General features: G+C 39.6%; 1 protein-coding gene across 1 annotated transcript in view; it reads right to left on the bottom strand.

The window, feature by feature from the left end:
- PRKAR2B (protein kinase cAMP-dependent type II regulatory subunit beta) overlaps nucleotides 1-20,653 on the bottom strand; it is an 85,889-nt gene that overhangs the window by 50,569 nt on the left and 14,667 nt on the right. Inside the window, exon 2 of the mRNA XM_032689052.1 lies at nucleotides 3,829-3,864. Within this exon, the coding sequence (XP_032544943.1) occupies nucleotides 3,829-3,864 (36 nt within the window). The remainder of the gene's footprint in view (nucleotides 1-3,828; nucleotides 3,865-20,653) is intronic.

The raw sequence follows: 20,653 nt of genomic DNA, 5'->3' as shown, positions 1-20,653 counted from the left end.
AAAAAATTATACATTTGTATATAATACTAGTAAATGGGTATAAAATAGCCTCTGTAAATATTGTCTATCAAGTATAAATTTAAGCTCATTATGCAGCAAACCCATGCTGGTTTTGTTGCATTAGTCTAAACTCCTGCCAGTATTTAATGAGATAATTTACTTGTTTATCTGTCTTTCATGGTTTAAAGGAAATTAAAATTTATCTCATCCACAGCAAGAAAGTATCTGTCTATATTCAGAAACTGCTTCTCTTGGCCACCTCAGCTTGTTCAGGAATTTCTTCTAATTTTTCACCTCATGAACATATTCACAGCTTTCTTTTCCACTTCATGCTTCTTCTACCTCCATGTTCCGCTTTTTTCCCCCCATCCGAGTCTCTTGATTGCCTCAACAGTTGTTATCCCTTCTCTTCATCTCATTGCCACCAGATTTTAAAGGAAAAATTGAGGATTAGCTACTTACAGCTGTGTCATTGTTCATTCTAGCTGTACTAAGTCTTTCTAATCTCCTTTTCTTGCTAAACTCTTCTATTTAAGACTATGATATTTATTTTCTCTGTGCATAGGCTAGAACAACGGAGTGAATTATTAACTAGCCCATGTGTAGCTATGTCATCAGCACTACAGTATATGTGTATTTATGTACAGAGCCCACATTGCATATACACACATAGACATGAATAAACACACATAAGAGATACTATACTAGGCAGCTCAACAGATTTTAAGAATCAGAATTCAAGAACAATTAATTGATCCTCGCTTACTTATGCCTTTATTCTCTACATACCAAGGACAGTACATTAATATATTCACAGCATGTTAGCAGGAACAGCTGTTAAATAATAAATGCCTTACTGTATTATTTTCAGTGGGTGCTTCAGCAATTAAACTCTGGCTGCCTAATTTCCAGCTCAGTTAGGAAAAATAACTATATCTTATGCAACCAAGTAAAATACTAGGCATTACCCAAAGAATAACAGAAACATCAAGATATCCACTGTAGAGAATTACTGTTCTCTGTGAGGAAATGTGTCATCTGGCTTCTCCCTGCTTATCATTGCAAGAGCTCAAAAAGCAGCTTTTAGCAGAATAGTCTAGGAGCCTTCGCTGTAGATATCATTGGATGTTTTGCCTCAGCTGGTGTCAGCAGTTCAGCTCTTTCTCTATCCCATCACTGGCACAAGGCAGACACTACTTCCCCTCTTTCAGATATAGTTATTCGGGAGCCACAGTTGGAAACCCAATGCAAATCAACACAAAAACCCCTCTTCTATTTCTGTTTTATTAAAATCAATGCACCCTCAGGCAGCAGAACTAACAGGTCTATGCCAGGAAAGTAGAGACAACCAGTGGGCAGTGGCATGAGAAGGGCAGGGACCCTGAAGTGACAGACTCTCAGAACAGTCTGCAGGATCACTAGATCTGATGCACATCAAACCACATGCTATAGCTAACTCTCCAAATATCCACCACCAACTTGGAGTAATGTTCAACAAAAGCAAGTCTTCAAAAACGCGCAAAAATCAACAATCTTGCACATTTCAAATTTTAAAATAACTCTTAGACAAACTGCCTAAAACTAAGAGAAATTCATATTTGAGAAAAAAACCCCTACATTTCATTTGGTCTGCTTCTCGTTTCCGAAACTTTGATTACAGAAGCTACCAAGTATAAAAAAACCCCAACAGCTACTATCCAGCTTTTCCACTTGCAAGGTATCCTGACTACCTTAATCTACCCAAACAATTGTGCAATTAGAAAAAAAGCTATCTAAAAATATGGTTTGGACTGCAAATGTCCCTGTAAAATGTTTTTATTATCAGGATAATAAGTCTGATTTATATTTTTAATTTTATATTTGATCAATCATGTTTCTTAAATGCATTGTACCTCTCCAGTACTCATTTACCATTTAAGAAGAAAAGAACTATCATCTTCCACAGACCTTCTTGTTTGAAAAATAGTTATTTTAACTATTAAAGCTACCAGCAACTCAATAAAATAGTACATATAGTAGACTGCAGTATTACCTTGTTCCGGCTTGAAATGTATTCACATGATTTACATCTTGACAATACCATACAACCTGACTCATTATTCTGAATAAGATAACTATTTTATCTCTCCACAACAAGACCAAAACACATGAAATAATAACTGCCCACAGAAATGATTTCTCCAATAATTGTGCAGAAATTTCAGCCTTATAACGTTTTTAGTTTAATTTCAAAAAGAAATGTTAATTTAACGTTAAAGAAACATTAAAAGTAACTGGCTAGGGCTTTTTTGTGCATGTACTAGCTTTTCAAACAATCAGATTCTCCTACTGAAGTGCAAAAGCTTAGCACGCATCTGCTAGGGCTGCATTCATTAAAGTCAGCTATCAATCAGTCACAGTAGAACTTTCCTTAAAAACATGAAACATGATTTGCATAGAGCCCTGCTCACTGTTACTGAGCCATAGTTAACGAACCACTCCTTTCGTTTCAAGCTACAGTACCTCATGAAGTACTGTCATTACTTAAAGCCCGAGAATATTTGGAATTCATTACATTTTCCTACTTTGTGCTACATATGTGAGGGTGGTGAGGCACTGGAACACGTTGCCCAGAAAAGTTGTGGATGCCCCATCCCCGAAGTGTTCAAGGCGAGGTTGGATAGGGCTTTGAACAACCTGGTGTAGTGGAAAGTGTCCCTGCCCATGGCAGAGGGGTTGGAACCAGATGATCCTGAAGGTCCCTTCCAACCCAAACCATTCCATGATTCTATGATATACCATATCATGCACCAATCTTGCAAATGCAAACTTCCATTTTTCTACACAGTTCCTTAGTAATCCTGAGCATTTCCAGTAGTATTTTTATATTGACAAGGAACTACCTGACTGAGGTTGTAACCAGCAAAATTAGAAGTCTGGATATACTTACTGCATTATCAAATATGAACTTTATTACATTTATTATTTAAAAATGACCTGAAGTTGAAAACAAACTCTTATGAGTCTATCATGAGTTTCATTACATTTAGTCGTGACTTTTGTGCCATATTTTCAGACTCATAGTACTTTAAACAAACAAGATTCAGGTTCTGGGCCTCATGCTTCAGGAAAAAAAGGCCTAAATACTAAGCCTGCAAGATATGACACAGCAGAACAATAAGGAGAGACCAAGAATATTAATTTTTAATTAACTAATTAATTTAATTTTTAATTATATGTAATTTGGAGGGATCTGTTACATGTAATGGAATAAGGTAGAGTCCTCTGAGCCAGCAAGAACCAACTTAATTTGAAGAAAACACAACCCCCCCCCAAGATGGGCAGGTGCACTCCTAGGACAACACACCACCACCACAGCAATGGCACTTCTAGACCCCATCTGCCAGCTCTGCCAAGCAATGCACCATGTACACAAACCAGCTCAGTTTGGAAGAACAGTGAGATTTTTTGCACAGTTGTACATTTCTTCATGCATAGCGATCACCAAATTGCAGTTTCAGGTCGTCTATAAAGTAAGGTAACCCTGCATCAGATTACATTCAGGTCTTCCTTTCAGTTCAGTTCTGTTAGGACTAAAATTATTTTCTCTAAAGGAAAAGAACACCTTAGGTTTTCAGTAAGTTTCACAGCAACAAGAAGGGTTCATGCAAGTTCTGTGACCTGAAACCTTGGCTACAGTTTTTAGTAAAGCAGATAATAAATTAGAGGTTAACTCAAGTCAGTCATCTTTAAAGAACTCTGACTAATGTCATATTACGTTTTACATGACAATCACTGTCAGCATTGTTTCAACTATTATGGAGACAAATGAAATTTCATTCAACTTACCTGACGCACGTCTGGTGAATCGGTTTATCGCTGGAGCTGAAAAAAAATACAACATTTTGTTTATTTTTGTAGTGGTGTAACACACTTTAAACTTAACAATGTTATACTTCATTCAACGTACCAGTACTTCATTCAAAAAAAAAAAACCATTATTTTTGTATCTTTAGAGAAACCCATGTTAAATTCACACAGAAACTTTGAAGCAGCTTTGCAAGAGATGGTACATAGTAACTAGTAAGCTTTCAAGACCATTTTCAGCTTTCTAAGAGTTACTGTTACTTATTGCTGTTCTTGACTGGATGTAAAACATTCAGATCTGCGTTTTTTATTATTTTGTTGAGTGTACAGTAACTGGCATCTTGCAAACAATAATGCAAGCAGGGATTAAAAAAAAAAACTTAGAAAAATCTACTTTACTTTTACAAAATGAACCTACTGGAAATATGGCACTAATGATACTCCTATAGAGAAAAAGACTAATTTGCAATCCCATCTAGAAGACTGACTTTTGCTTTGGCTAACCTTTAGAACTCCTTGGGTAAGTCAATAACAATGCCAATCCCCACCCAAACCCCAGTGCAAATGTTTCATAGTGCCATCCTGGCACATCTCCAACTGTATGCTGCAAACATCTGTAATCAGACTCCTGTCTTGTTTCCAACTGGGATACACTGCAAAATGCAACTTAAAGCACATGGCTTGGCATCTATTTCATTTCTAGGTCTACCAAATTCTTCAAGAAGCTACTGGAGATAAAATAGATAAAGTTTTATGTTTTGCCTTCCAAATACAACCTTCAGTCTTCTCCTAATTAGTAAAAAACACTGGTCTAGAACTCTACTTTCATGTGATATATTAACTGCTGGAATAAACAGCAAGAAGAAATCCGAATGACCTAATTTCAAATGTGGGCAGCAGCTACATTAAAAATGTATGCCTTTACAGTGCTTATTAATATTCAGCCTTAAAAACTGCTCTTCATGTTTACATAGAATTGAAACATGAATAATATCAAACTTTTTTATTTTATCCCACTTAATTTTACATGGCAGTTATGTATCATTTCTTGAACATCTAAGCCAAGATAAAGAGAAAAAAAATTGCTGAGAAAACAGGAGAGACAGTAACAGCCTGAGACAGAAACTGATTTCTTATTCCTCTGGGGATGAAAAAAACAGAGGAAAGCTACAATTTCTGAACCACAGTTGCAGACGGTTTGTGCAAACAGATACAGTAGTGACAGGTCCAAGTGGCAAAAAATACACTGGGAAACCCAACTATAGAGGTTTGGAGTGCTAGTCATGAGCAAGGAAATCTCTAGTTAATAAGATATCACAAACCCCAAACATGCATACAGATGAACACGAGAGTAATGTAACCAGGAATGTTATTTTTAAGCACGAATTCAATTCCCCCCAACAATTTTTTTTAAATAAAAAAGACAAAAAATATAGACACATGTTTATTAAAGCAATTAAAGCAGACACCGTATTTTATGCAACTGCTGTTTTGTAATACAGGGGCTGTTTCATTCCTCAAAATTGTTTATTTTGTCACTAGTTACAGGTCAAATTTATTTTAGGGCATCAGTCATGACTGTCACCATCAGATCGTTGAGTTGTTTCCTCAAGCATGTAAATTTGCAGCAGGTCTTAGCAGATGTGCTCATATAAAAACCCCCAAAACTGGAATCTGACATATTTCTAACAAGAAAGAATAAAATAGTGTTCTGCTCCCGTTCAAAAGCTTTCCTCAAACTCAGGGAGGGCTTTGGTTGTCAGTTCTGTACCTAATCTGTAGATATGAAGATTTAACTCCTCTAGACAGCTACCTCAGCACATTTTACAAAAAAATCACAAAACAAACCAAAAATCAACCAACCAACCAACCAAAACCAAGAAAAAACCAGACCATTAAAAATAAAGAACATCTAGCACAAAACTAACATAATTTGAAACAAGTTACTGGGAATGTCAAAGAAGAAAGTTTTTTTCCAGCTCCATAATTCTAAATTCACTATTCTATTTGGTTGCAGAGAGCTTAATTTATTGTACAATAGATTTTACAAATTATTTACCATTAGAAAAAAAAAAAAGCAAGAATGTCAGAACCTTGATTAGCAACCATTTTTGAGCTCATGTGAATAATCAGTGTTTCAGCAGCAACTAGACAAAGCCTTCCTGCTCAGACTGGGATTTCATGGAGGTCATCCAAATGTGTTATTGGGAGATTTAAAAGCAGCACCCACAGTTACTTTTTATGGAGCACGTTGAATTACTCTCTATTTTTCTGGTAGCAGATCACAATACTCTTTTGTTGTAAAGATGAAAGAGTTAGCATACAAGAAGGTCTCAGAGAGTCATCAGCCCCACAGAAATTTAGCTGGTGTTTTCACTACAAAGTAGATGCATGGTCAACCAGGTCACTACAATGTCTGGCAGGATAAGCATAGTAAGGTGGGCAAAAAAAAAGTCTAAGAAGCATTTTACAGACCCCCTAAAACAAATACTAAATTATCTTTCAAACATGTCAGGAGGTTAAAGCCTTGGCTCAGAAACAAATGGATAAATCAATGGCAGAACTACTCAATGAGGGATATCAAATGCTCCTCCTGGAGCCACACAGCATCAAGAGCAGCAGAGAGATTCCAAGGGAAGAAACACTACTTATTCTGCCCGTGATCATCATCTTCCCTGGACATCGCTTTTTTAGCCACAGTCCCGACTGAGTTCTGAGTTAGGCTGACTTAGTTTTGGACCACGATGACTATCTTGATTCACGTGGCTCAACTGAAAGTGGTACCCAGAGAGACAGGGATGCCAAGAGACAGTCTTGGCATTCAGGCTGAATTATCAGGTAGCTTTGAAATCCCACTCACAGGCCACAGAAATACTGCATTTATATCCTTGGGTTCAAGCCCCAAGCCACGCCCATGCAGAAGAAGTGGTGCTGAGGCACTGTGCTTCCCACCCTGCTACTTCAGCCGCTCCCCGACACTCCTGCTCTCCTCTCTCCTCTCAGCCATGTCCACAAGCAGGTTCTTGGGACTTTCAGTGTCTGTCTGCAGGCAGAGCAGAAAGCAACTGGCTTTAGGCTCTGGGGGCTGCCCAAGGACTGCTTCCTACAATGTGAAACCCAAGCAGCCTTATCAGTGGGCTACCCCATCCCCAGTAACATACCACTAGCAACACTGTTGACACACACCAGTTCACATCTCCACAGTTTTCCAGCAGGGGGAAACTTGGAAAAGGAATGGGCTTGAGTTAAGGAATGGGCTAAGTTAACTCTACAGAAAAAATATCTTAAAGGTTATTGTGTTGAGGGCTGGTTGCTCAAAATGATTCAATAAACCAACTTGCTAGAAAAAAAACACAGTAACTTACAGCTACGCACACCCCTCTACTAACTCATGCAAAATGTAAGAGGAACAAAACCCACGGATTGCAAAACCTCATGATTGCAAAAGTCAAGGATTTTTCCCAATAAAAGGTAAACTGGCATGTAGATAAATTCAGAACATGTCCAGTGACATTTAATATTTTTTACAGTAACAGAAAGAGCGCTGCACCACAACAAATAATGTACTGCTGTGCACAGAGGATCTTGTTTAGAGGCAATGTGTCACTCCAATATTAAATATGACTCTTCATGTTCTACTTAGTCTCAACCAAAATCTATTACAAACTTCACAGAAGAAAATTATCTGGGGGTGGGGTGGGTGTGTGTGCGAGAAATTACAGAGGTTTCTATCCTTACGAAGTCTTGATTTAATTACCACTTGAAACTGCACAAGCTATAGATCCTTACGTGACATGTTCCAGTTGTTTCACTGTTAGCACTACATAAGAAAGAATTCCGTCTGTTGGTAACTGAAATTCATGTTTGAAAATCCTTGCTCAGAGGACTGTACAAAGGTATAGCTTTTAAAATATTTTGGGCAATACGGATTAAGTAAATAAACAGAAATCATCCGCAAATGACCAAGAGAGGCTGAAATATTTTAATACATCTGTTCACCAAAAACACAGGATTTAAAAACAACATCAAAGTACATGAAACATACACTAGAATTTTTTCCATCACTCAACAACTTTCCCCGCTGTACTTTCTGAGCATTAGGTAGTCACCACAACAGTCCTGCAAAGCAAACCATAAAAGCAGCAAAATTTTTTAAGTAGAGGAGGAAATGGGAGTCTATGGGATGGTTTGCAGAGCACCAAGACTAAGACAACACTAAGAAAGGATCCCTAGCTGGGCAGCCTCTAGATGGTTAACTCGTTCTGATAGCTTGAGCTGTCCCTTTTTGTAGACTCCCAATTTAAGTGTTTTTGCTTCAGAAACTGCCAGAGATTCTTGTGTCATTAATGTCACCTGGAATAAGAAGCCCAACACATTGCAGACATTAGACATGCAGCCTTCCTAAAAAGTCAGGGACTGTCAACCTGGGATTCAACAAGGGGCTCTGCTTATCAGGGGCTGTTAAGGACATGCCTGAGCACTCTCTGACAACCAGACCTGCAAACTGGGGATCTCTGCAGGTCTGCAAACCACAGCAAATACACAGCCCCAGGCTGTTCAGCGGAGTGCACAGAACCCCACATGTGGCCAAGCAATGGTGAGCACACCACATTCCCTGCAGTGCACAGAGGGCAACAGGAGACTGCTCAGTCTCCTGTCACATTCATGGCAACCCAAGGCAATGCTCTTTTAGAGCAAAACACACAAAGCCAAAATGCCTGCTCTGAGTGACAAGGGTTGGCAGGAGATTAGTGATTAAGCTTCAGTATCAGTAAAAAGTAGAACACCTTCCACAAGCCTCACTTTCAATTAGCCACTGTAATTGCTTCATATGGCAAAGGGCTAAACCCCGTAAAAAATAAGAAAAACCAAAAAAAAATAAACAAACAAAAAACCACACACACACATATTTCTGCTATTACATGTTTAAAACCCTCAAATTTGGCAGCCCATAGCCCCAAAAAGCCATCTCTATTTACACAACAGGAATATGTTAATATCTTAATGGAAAGACACAAACAGAAACATGCACACCACAGTGTGCCATCTTTGTGTGGAAGATGCAAATGCCCCAAGTGAAGTTAGGAAAAAAAATGTCATAGCCAAATCATACTTTTTTTTCTATCCTGTTGAGGGCAAAGTTATGTTAAAACTCTCAAGGACCTCACTGAGGCCAATGGGTCAAACCTAGTCCGAATTTGAAGAACATACTGAGAACGTACTCTCAATAGACCATATGATTTTATACCATTTAACTCTTGTGTTTTCAGAAGAGTTATCCCTGATTTACCCATGTCTTTTAATCATATACCTCAAAATCCCAGGCCAAGTTTTAACCGATGAGAACTGTGGGCACTACATGCTCCACCTTTTCAGTTCCAAGTATATCTGTTTTTAAGAGGTCTCCCAACTTTCAGAAAAACTTTGAATTACGCTTACTGCAATCATATTCCTATATTATGCAAATTAACATTCGCTTGTTTTCTTTCACAGATTATTAATTAAATGACCTAATCAGAACAAGAACAAAATCAAATCTAAACGAATGCCACTCTAAAATATATGCTTTAGTCAGACTTATGTTTTTATGTCCCAAATGAAAGAAATACAGTTAACTCTCCATTAACCAGGACAATGATAGACTGGGACAACACAATAATAATAATAATAGTAGTAATTTGGAACCCCTCTAATTTCCCTCCATCACAGGAAACTTTCACCTTAGTTCAGGATTATTTCAGGTAGAATGATTTTTTCAAATTTTTTTATCTTATGAGACGGACACAAGATCATACAATTATGTTCATGTACCTTCACACTGATAAGACCTCATAAAATCTCAAGGAAGGCAGGACAAACATTCACTGACAATTTGAAGAAATGACTCTGACAAAAGAGGGAGTTGTCAGGTCTATGGAGAACGGTTCTTGTCTTCTCTCTGTGAAAGGTCATGACAGCTCTGAAGAATGAGAAGAGGGGATGAGCCCAGCAAATGCACAGCTATTATTTGGAAGACAAACAAACAGCCCTGGCAACACAGTAGTTAGATAGAGCATAGCTTTCAAAATAAATGCGTTTCAATTTCTGGAAATTTAACAGCAACAGCAACATTTTAATGATGAAATACATGATATATATTTTACTATTTCTCTCACCAAGTCAGTCTCAAAAGATGATTTTATTACTAAAAACAAAATTGAAGAACAGCAGCACATAGGCCTTTTCACAAGGAAAAAGGGTAAATCATGGCCACAGAGGTGCAAGCTGTTAGTAACAGTCAGCCAAAGAACCTGAAAGGTTAGACAGCAACACTGCCGTCAAATTTCCCAAAAAACAAACCTTAACATATCAGGAAAATCTGAAGTCGACTCCCAAACTCTGATTTACACCTCGGGGAAGAATACCCACAGTTCCTCAAAGGGTAGGATCTGCACACAGATGGATCTGGCTCCATCCAAAGAAAGGTGAATTGCTGGAAGGCGCTGCAAGTAGGTGCTTTCAGGAAGAGTGTGCTCCCTAAGGAGTCAGGACTGCTGCGTACCGGAGGAGGCAGAGTGAACACAGACACACACTCATATACACAGCAACATGCAGGCAGCGAGGCATGAAGGAAATGCAGGCTTTCAGCAAATCCCATAGACAGTCCGAGAAGTCAAAGATGAGGGAGAAACAATGCTATAGTGACAGTATTTATGTGCTACTGAGAGAAAAAGTGAAAGCAAATAATTTAGCTTTTGCAAGAAAAGTAGGTGTTGGCATCAGAAAAATAGCTACATCTGATGGGATGCTGTAAGATTGATTTATTTTTTAACTAAAAATTAAATCTACAAATTTTAAAACCATCTGTACCATAACAAATACATACATAACTATTGTTGTCTCTGAAGACATCAACACATCTGTAAAAGAATAAAAATATACAGAAACCAGAATATTCTGTTATTCCCATTTTTATAATATGCAACAAAATAAACTAAACTTACATGAGGTTGTAGTCCTAAAACACATTTTGTTAGTTAAATGAAATTTTGAGATTTTTATTGGCTCTATAGTTTACTTCTTTTAAGTTTCCAGTCTGAAAAATGAGTTCCATTTCACTGTAGAATACTTTCTCAAGAAAGCTGGGAAAGCCTTGTAGTCACAATAATTTGAAAACTAGACCAGATATTGTGCAAGGACCTTGTGCTCCTTGTGATTTAACTTTGGAGCTCAGATTTCCACAATTATGTGCTAGTTCACTAGGACTGCCCCTTTTCAAACCCAGCATCACACACTTCCAAGGGCTGTACTACCACACAGTAATAAGACATAAATTATTTCTTCAAAACCCAAAAAGCTTGGCTTGGTAATTCACATCAAAAAAGCTCAGTAAAATTTTTAGCAAATTGATCCATTGATTAGTAAGCTGTCACCACACAAGAACATGAATTAAATATGTGGATAAATACCTTGGCACTTGCTTTGCTGTGTATCCATTTAAACACATCACTATGGTATCAGGAAAACATCAGTGCTATAAATGAAGTCTCTGAAAACATTTAATAAACAGAGAAACTAACATATTATTTCAGGATTTTTACATTATTTCCAGGTTATAATTAATGTTGATGTTAAATAAAGGTTTTTTTAAATTATACTACAAAGCAGCACATTTTCATTGTCACGTTTTGACATAAACATACAGGCAACATTAAAGAATAAAAATGGTTTTGGATGAAAGGGACCTTCAAGATCATCTTGTTCCAACGCCCTTGCCATGGACAGGGACACCTTCCACTAGACCAGGTTGCTGAAAGCCCCATCCAACTTGGCCTTGAGCACTCCCAAGGATCGGGCAGCCACAGCTTCTCTGGGCAACCTGTTCCACTGCCTCTCCACTGTTGCAGTAAAGAATTTCTTCCTTCTATGTAATCTAAAACTACCCTCTTTCAGTTTAAAGCCATTTCCCCCCATCCTATCATACTTGAAGGCTATTGTAAGGTCTCCCCAGAGCCTTCTCTTCTCCAGGCTGAACAACTCCAAATCATTTAACCTGTTCTAACAGGGAGGTGCTCCAGCCCTCTGATCATCTTTGTGGCCTCCTCTGGACTTGCTCCAACAGCTCCATGTCCTTCTTATGTTGGGGACCTCAGAGCTGAGCACAGTATCCAGGTGGGGTAACCTGCTGGCCACACAGGTTTTGATGCAGCCCAGCACACAACTGGTTTTCTGGGCTGCCAGCACACACCGCTGGGGTCATGCTGAGCTTCTCATCCAGCAGCACTCCCAAGTCTTCCGTCTCAGTGCCACTCTCAATCCATTCCCCACCCAGCCTGTATTTGTGCTTGCAATTGCCCTGACCCACGTGCAGGATTTTGCACTTGGCCTTGTTGAACTCCATGAGCTTCACACAGGCTGACCTCTCATGCCTGCCAAGGTCCCTCTGGATGCCATCCCTTCCCTCCAGCGCGTTGACCACACACACAGCTTGGTGTTATCTGCAAACCTGCTGAGGGTGCATTCAATCCACATTACCAACAAAGGTGTTACACAGTACCCAATACCGACCCCTGAGGAACACCAGTCCTCACTGGGCTCCACTTGGACATCAAGCCGTTGACTGCAACTCTTTGAGTGAGACCATCCAGCCAATTCATTATCCACTGAGTAGTCAAATCCATGCTGCTCCAGTTTAGAGGCAAGGAGGTGGTGCAGGACAGTGTCAAATGGTTTGTACAAGTCAAGGTAGATGACATTGATTGCTCTTTCCTTATTCACTAATGCTGTAACCCTATTGTAGAAGGCCATCAAGTTTGTCAGGAACAATTTGCTCTCAATGAAGTCATGTTGACTGCCACCAATCACCTCCTTATTTTCCACGGAAGGAAGGATCTGCTCCATTATCTTGCCAGACACTAAGGTGAGACTGACTGGTCTGTAGTTCCCCATGTCATCCTTTATTTTTCGCTTTTTAAAGAAGGGGGTTATGTTTACCCTTTTCCAGTCAGTTTAAACTTCACTGGACTGCCATGACTTCTCGAATATGATGGATAAGTGGCTTAGCTACTTCATCTGCCAGTTCTCTCAGAACCTATGGATGCATCTCATCAGGTCCCATTAACTTGTGCACCTTCAGGTTCCTTAAACGGTCTTGAACCTGACCTCCTACACCAGGTGGTTCTTCATTCCCCCAGTCCCTTCTCGGACTTGAAGCCTTCTGCAACTTGGGTGGCAGGGTCAGAGCACTTGCTGATGAAGACTGAGGCAAAAAAAAAAAATCATTTTGTACCTCAGCTTTCTCCACATCCCAGGTAATCAGGTCTCCTGTTTCCTCCTGGAGAGGGCCCACATTTTCCCCAGTCTTTCTTCTATCACCAACATATCTGTATAAGCTTTTGTTGTTGCCCTTGACATCCCTGGCCAGATTTAATTCTCTCAAGGCTTTAGCTTTCCTAACCTGATCCCTGGCTGCTCAGATAATCTCCCAGGTATTCCTCTCAGGCTACGTGTCCCTGCTTCCATCCTCTGTAGGCTTCCTTTTCATGTTTGAGTTTGTCCAGGAGCTCCTTGTTTATCCATGCAGGCCTCCCGGCATTTTCACCTGACATCCTCTTCGTTAGGATGCATCACTCCTGAGCTCAGGGGAGGTAATTTCTGAATATCAACCATCTTGATGGCTCCTCTTCCCTCCATGGCTTTATTCCATGGAACTCTACCGAACAGATCCCTGAATACGCCAAAATCTGCTCTGCTGAAGTCCAGGGTATTGAGCTTGCTGTGCACCCTCTTCACTGCCCCAAGGATTTCAAACTCCTCTATTTCATGGTCACTACAGCCCAGGCTGCCCTTGAGCTTCACATTCTCCACCACCCCCTCTTTGTTGGCCAGAACAAGGTCCAGCACAGCACTCTCTTTGTTGGCTCCTCTATCACTTGAAGAAGTTACCATCAGTGCATTCCAAGAACCTCCTGGATTGTTTATGCTCTGCTGTGCTGTCTCTCCAATATCAAGGTGGTTGAAGTCCCCCATGAAAACCAGGGCTTCTGAATGCGAGAACATCCCTATCTGCCCATAGAGGACCTCATGTGCTCAGTCTTCTGGCCAGGCAGCTGTCACAGACTCCCACTACGTCACCTGTCCCTGCCCTTCCTTTAATTCTGACTCATGAGCTCTTGGTTGGCTCCTTTCACTGAGAGACAGAGCTTCATGAACTACAGATGGTCACTGACATAGATGGTAGCACCCTCCCCTCATCTCTCCTGCCTGTTCTTCCTAAGGAGCCTGTATCCTTCCATTCCAACACTCCAGTCACCGGAGGCCCATCCCACCATGTCTCCATGATGCCAGTAAGATCACAGCCCTGCAGGCACATGCACATCTTGTTTATCCCTCTTGCTGTGTGCACTTGCACAGAGGCAGTAAAGTTGGGCCCCCGATGAAGGCGCCTAACTGGCTGGAATATTGCCACAAGTTAGTTGGTTATTTAACCTGTCAGAACACAAACCTCAAAAGAGAGGTAAAGAAATTTCTCCCACTTTATCAGTTAGAGAGATTTAAGCTCTTATGAATAATTGATGCTGTATGTAATTACTGACACTGAAAATAAAAAGATGAAATGCCTGCCTGATATGTTAGACCAATGACCCAACACAGTGAAATGGGTTGTCACAGCCCATTAATGGGAATCAAACACTGCTCTTTTCCCATCCAAGCAACTTGTCCAAGATTTGGGGTGCTTTTTTGATTTTTAAATTTATTCTTTCAGAATTATGTCCCATGTTAAAACATAAAAGTGAAGACATTGATGTATTGAGGTTTTTTATCTTAAATGTGCACTCTGTTACTGAGCATGTTTCCCCATAGAAATTAATCCGTTTTATTGTTTGTGACCAGTACACTTGGTCGTTATCTCATTAAAAGTAATTAGTGATCCAGATAAGAAGGAAAAAAACCCATATATATATATATATATATATATATATATATATATATATATATATATATATATAATTCACAGCAATATTTCTAATCTTCTGTTACATCACGGGGTAAAAAAGTTAATTTGTGTTAGAACTTGTCTAGGCACAAGCTGAAGATGTGAACCTGTGAAGAAATTCTGGCTTGGAGTACTTGCTGCCCTCAACCCCAGGTTACTCAGGATATATGATGAAAACTAGTAGTATGTATGAGAGAAGATTTCTACCCACCAGAGAAAATACATTTTGAAATCAAAAAAGAGATATAAAACTGACCGTAAAAATACCGATGGAATATATGTATGAGGGAGGTCAGCCTTCCTGGGACATGCCCTGGGCTATGAAGACCCAGTTCTTCCCACAGAGCCAAAACCCAAGACCTGCCACCCTGCTTTAGCTTGGTCACGACTTATAGATTCTGTTTTGTAACAATTCACCAAACTGCCTATTTCTGCCTAGCAGAGTGGGTGGGGGTGGTTTAGTTTGGTTTTTTAACATGATCGCTACACCCCAACACCACTTGCAGTAACATTCTTCCTGCTAATGTATTATCATCTCCAAGGGATGCTCTGCTATAGCTATAGCATAGTTTACAATTGCTACTAAACAATCTGACACAATGTCAGTAACGCTTTTATCTTCTTACCATCTGTAAATGGCTTCTTTCCACTTGAAATTTCATAAGCTATTTTAAGAATATTGTGGTTATTTGCTTTCTAACAGTGCTGCGTAGGCATTTAGATCCATTTCATGTTCTCTCCTGCTTTCTAATTTTGCTGCCTGGAGCATATTTACTAATGTATGCATGTTCCCTATCAGAACAGGAGAAAAACTGGTCATTCTGCCAAAACTCCACCAGCAATGCCCAAATCAGTTGGGTGGTGCTGCTCATCTGTAAAAGTATCAAACTGACATTTTATATGACATTATGCTTTAGGTTCATCTCGTAAGATGAAGAAAAATTTGTACCTGTCCTTGAACCAGTATTTCTGCCAAACTGAAAACTAACAAAGATTTTACAAGAGTGACCTGTTCTGATTTCCTGATAGGCAACAGCTTCCCTTAACCATTACACAACAGCACTCTAGATCCCTTTTTTCTTTAAACAAAATTTTGGCCTACCTTTTTTGTCTCTTGACAGTACCTGCAAGATATATTTATTACAAAGGAATAATGTTGCAATCTCACTGATGGAAGTGGGTTGGAGAAGATGTCATGACTGTCAGTACTCTTCTCTGAAGGAGTACACCTAGTTTATAACTATCTCATCTATTTTATATGGTTTAACAACGGTGAATATAACTGTTTTTTCCCATACACATTCATACTACCTGTGTTTAATCCAAAGCCTCAAACCTTTTAAGACTCAGGCTTTCCTACTATTTTTCATGTTTTTGTCACTTTGCTATTAGGTTATTACAACAGATCCTACATGGGCAAACACCATTAAAATGTTCTGAAGCAAAGATTTTATACAAAGACTCTGCCTGGTTCCTAGGACTACCTTGGCAGAAATGTGTGGTACAAAGTACCTCGATGGAGAAGTATATGAATATGTATGATCTGCAATCTGCATTGCCTGCTTATTCACTTCCTGGTGAAATTTAAGATTTTGGACTTGATGTGTATTTTAAAGTTTGCATATTTTAAGAACATTACGTACTTAAAGGGAGTTTCTCTTGCATCCATGATAATTCATTCTCAGCTACTCAGATGTAAACCAGACAATTTTGTTAGCTTTCAGATTATGAGGCAATGCACATTTTCCCCACTTGTTTTTAGAGAAAGACTAAGAGGTGTACCTTATCAGAAAGCACAGTGACCCTAAAAGAAAAAAAAAATCCCAAACCCCAAGTGTTGCTGCTTGAATAATAATAATGATATGAAATAATAGTATTGAGACTGTTTCAGAAAAAAGAAAAAAAAAAACACACAAAAAAACCCCAAACAAAATAAATACAAGCACCTAACTAGAAAAGTCATGACCAAAAAGATAAGCTCTTAAGGAATATCCTGCCCTCGCTCCTAGCGCATAACAGAAGCTTGCAGATGATACTGGTGGCAGGGTAGCACTTCCTAGACTCTAATGAAACATCTAACAGTTCACAGGCAGAGCATATCAGCCATTTCCTAGTCCAACATCTCACTGGTTTAACTACAAATAACTTCCCACCATTATAGAAACTGTCCATTGTCAGCAGCCAACAAAACCAGTTAGTGAAACAACACCAAAATGAACAACTCCCAGTGTCCTCCCACCAGCTAGGAACACACCCACTGCAGTCACTTCCCCAAGCTCAGACCCCTTAGGTCTGAGTATAGTTTCTGAGAACAAGTTTGGGATACTTTGGGGGGTTGTTTTTCTGTTTCTAGTTAATGCTTGTACTCTAAGGCTGCAGATCCTGGCAGCAAAAGCCTGGGCTACAAAAATAGTGTAGGGATCTAAGAATTTGAGTCAAAGATAGAAGAAAGAGGAGAGAAGAGAAGAGAAGAGAAAGAAGAGAAAATGAAAAATATTTTACTGCTCACTTCCCATATATGTGCAATGGAAATGACAGCAAGCAGCTGTCAGGGATTATGGTGAAGCTGTCAGCCAAAGCACCTTGCCTGATTCGGCCTTTACAGTTCTCAGGGGCAAGTGAATGAAGCACAGCTGGTGCCGGCAGCTGCACTCGCTTCAACATAGGCCCAAGGTACCACCGCAATAACTGCTCTCATTTACTCCTGCAAACATGCAGGCCAACATGAGCCCAGGGAGAAAGTGGGATACAGATTCAACCTTAACAAATATAAGCATTTCAGACAGACAGTCAAAACCCCTACCCACATCCACAAGATTACTGATGATGCCCTAACTATAGAGACCCCAGGTGTGATCCAGTTTGACCTTCATGAATGGCTGTATGAGTCAAGAAAGGGCATAGAGAAAGCCACCAAAGAATCCCTGGTGACAGTGACACCTAAGCAATTCCACAGGCATCATCTTGAGTTAGCTGCACACTGGCCTGTTGACATTGCACCAGCAATGCAGGTGCTACTGAAGACATGTGAAATCTGCCAGAGCAACCGAAGGACTGCAGATAACAGCAAAAATCTACCAACAACATGACTCGCAATAAAACAAATTATTGTTCTCTCTGTTGATAAAGAACCATACAAAGGAGCACCACACAGACATATCCTGTGAACAAGAGGGCTGAAGAAACTTATGTAAGCAAAGTGCATTATCTACTGTTTTTCTGTTACTCAGAAGGATATCAAATGAGGTGCCACAAATGGCACCTCCCAGCCATTTGGTACAGCTGGCTGTCATTTTCCCCTCAACTGGGCAAGTAAAGAATGGTGGCAGTTAGGGATAACCACTCTCCAAGTGACCAGGCAGCACCTTCCCTTGGACCCATTGCCTTGTGATGGCTAGCTACTGAACAACAAAGAACATGGACCTCATCTCCATGATCATCACCATCCTGATCCCGAATTGCTCCCTTGAATGGCTAGCTCTCAGTTTTGGAACACGATACCGCATTGTCGCTATCTCTCTTCTCATACATGTAGGCACTTGGAACATGTTGCATTTCATAGCACAGTATGTTGCACAGCCCAATTTCTGTCTTGTAGCCGGTCATGATACAACTGTGCCAGCGTTTATATGATCATGATCCAACACAGACCCAAGCTGCTGCATGTTACTGTCCCAGTGCCCAAGATGCAAACAGCAAATAGCATATAGATGGTATAATGCCTTTGTTTAGGATCTTTTTCCAGGCCTACCCTCATATCAAACTTTTTCTATTCCATGGTAACAACTCAGAACTTCCCCAGAATATTCCAGGATTATACCCCAGACTACATAGAATGTGCTTAGAGAATGAATAGAGATCTCAGTTGCCTAACTTGGTGTGGAGATTTCTGTGCCCCAAAGGTAAATTTGTCTATAATGATGCCAAATTGTGCCACTTGAGCCCCTTCATATATCTTGTTTTTATTCTCAAACTGCTTCCTACTGAGTCAGTACCTGTACCTCAATTATGGAGGCCAAAAAACTATTTTCTCAAGAGAATGGAGAGGTCAGAGATCCCACAGTGTGAATAGACCTTATGGACAGGCTAACAGGATGTGTCTTTTCCATCCTCAACCCATCAACCCACACAAGTGAGGGGAGGAATGGCAAAGGAAGCTGCAGATGCTGATTTATTTCAGTACCTTCTGTTGTATTAGTGTGAAACAGATTACTGGTAGCACCTGAACAACAGCCCCTGAGAAAGGGGGTGGTCAAAGTACAAATGCTAAGATCTATCTTCTATCTTCTTTTTATTATACTGCAGTAGCATTAAAAGCATTCTAAGAGATGATTTAAAGCTAAATGACATTATGTCTTATTGCTCCATTGCTTGTGGATGACATTCAGAAATGTCTAGTAATGGCAAGTAGTGGATTTTCCAGCACTATTCCATTTTGCTCAATAGCTTGGGCAGCATTTGAGAAGTTGCATCTGTTGTTAGTAAACTTCAGCATCACAGTCATTTTCACATTCATTTTGTTCTTCTCCTGGCTAGGAAAGCTTGAGAACATTGTCCTGACTTCCTTCGGTAACTATCTGTGAGATTCCTACCAGGGGCCAACTTTCCATGACTCTTGATAAAAAAAACTCTCCAACAGGCTGATTCGCCTTCAGGCAGTGAAATAATTCTTGGCATAAAATAACAGTCTTCCAATAGACGGCTTTAAAAAAAAAAAAAAGCAACTTACTGTGCTCCCAGTTTGGATTCCCTACCAAAATTACATGTGATAATGACACCATTACCTGAAATACAGCTAAAACCAACCATAAAAAACGCATGTGGTCATGACCCAAAGATGAGTCTGCTTGACGTGTCAGACTAGCAATCCACACCTCTGAAAAAAATATGCCCTATTTTTCAGGCCATGCCATATTCCAAAAGCAAGCACTAAAAGCTCTTCTCTTGAAGCAAAGTCAATGAGCAAACAAGCATGCTAAAAAGCAGATAGGGTGCCTGACTCTGACCCAGTGATCTGGATATTCAAATACTCACAGGGACAGAATAGACTTTCTTCTTTGACTTACTGGAACATGCATGCTTTACATTATACTCTCAGCAGAAACAAAAATAAAATTCCATTTTTGTAAATTAAATTGAAAATTTCTAGCTTTTCTTCCTTGCTTTCTCAAAAAAAAAAAAAAAAAAAAAATACAAAACCCCAAAAACCAAAACAAACAAAAAAATAAAAGCCCAAACCAAACATAGACTGCTTCAGAATGTTTCTGAAATTAAAGGACACTCAACTTCATAAATTTAGGATAAACATTTCCAGCATCCACATTAGGTTACTACAACTTAAGATGAGGAGTATTCCTGATGACTATTCTTTTAAAAATTATTTCAGACAGGAAAAAAAAAAAAATTCTACATTTCGTGCTAATAGTGGATTTAGAAAAACCCATACAAACAAAGACAACTTTATTTAAAAACAAACAGACAAACAAACATACAAAAAACCCACAGAACAAAAAATTTATTCATCCTTTATAGGCTGGATCTATACATGCCCTTCACATTAAGTGTGTTTAGTGTGACCAGAAGAGCATGTAGGTAACACGGGATTCTGTAACAGTTATATGGCAAGAGTCCATATTAATAACCACAAGCTGCCTTTTGTATAAACAATTTGGTAAACGACAGTATGAGTTAGGAACATCAAGCAATGCAATCTCTGCAGTGTGCAGAGACAAGACAGTTCTGCACTTCCTTCTTGTGAGGCTGAGCTTGTGGCAGCCTGCTCCGGTTGAGAAGGGCTGGCTGTTGGGGATGCAGCTACCCAAGGCCGTCTCC

The sequence above is a fragment of the Chiroxiphia lanceolata genome, chromosome 5, assembly GCF_009829145.1.
Source record: "Chiroxiphia lanceolata isolate bChiLan1 chromosome 5, bChiLan1.pri, whole genome shotgun sequence".
Classification (NCBI taxonomy): Eukaryota; Metazoa; Chordata; class Aves; order Passeriformes; family Pipridae; genus Chiroxiphia; species Chiroxiphia lanceolata.
This window is presented reverse-complemented; position numbering and strand designations above follow the sequence as displayed.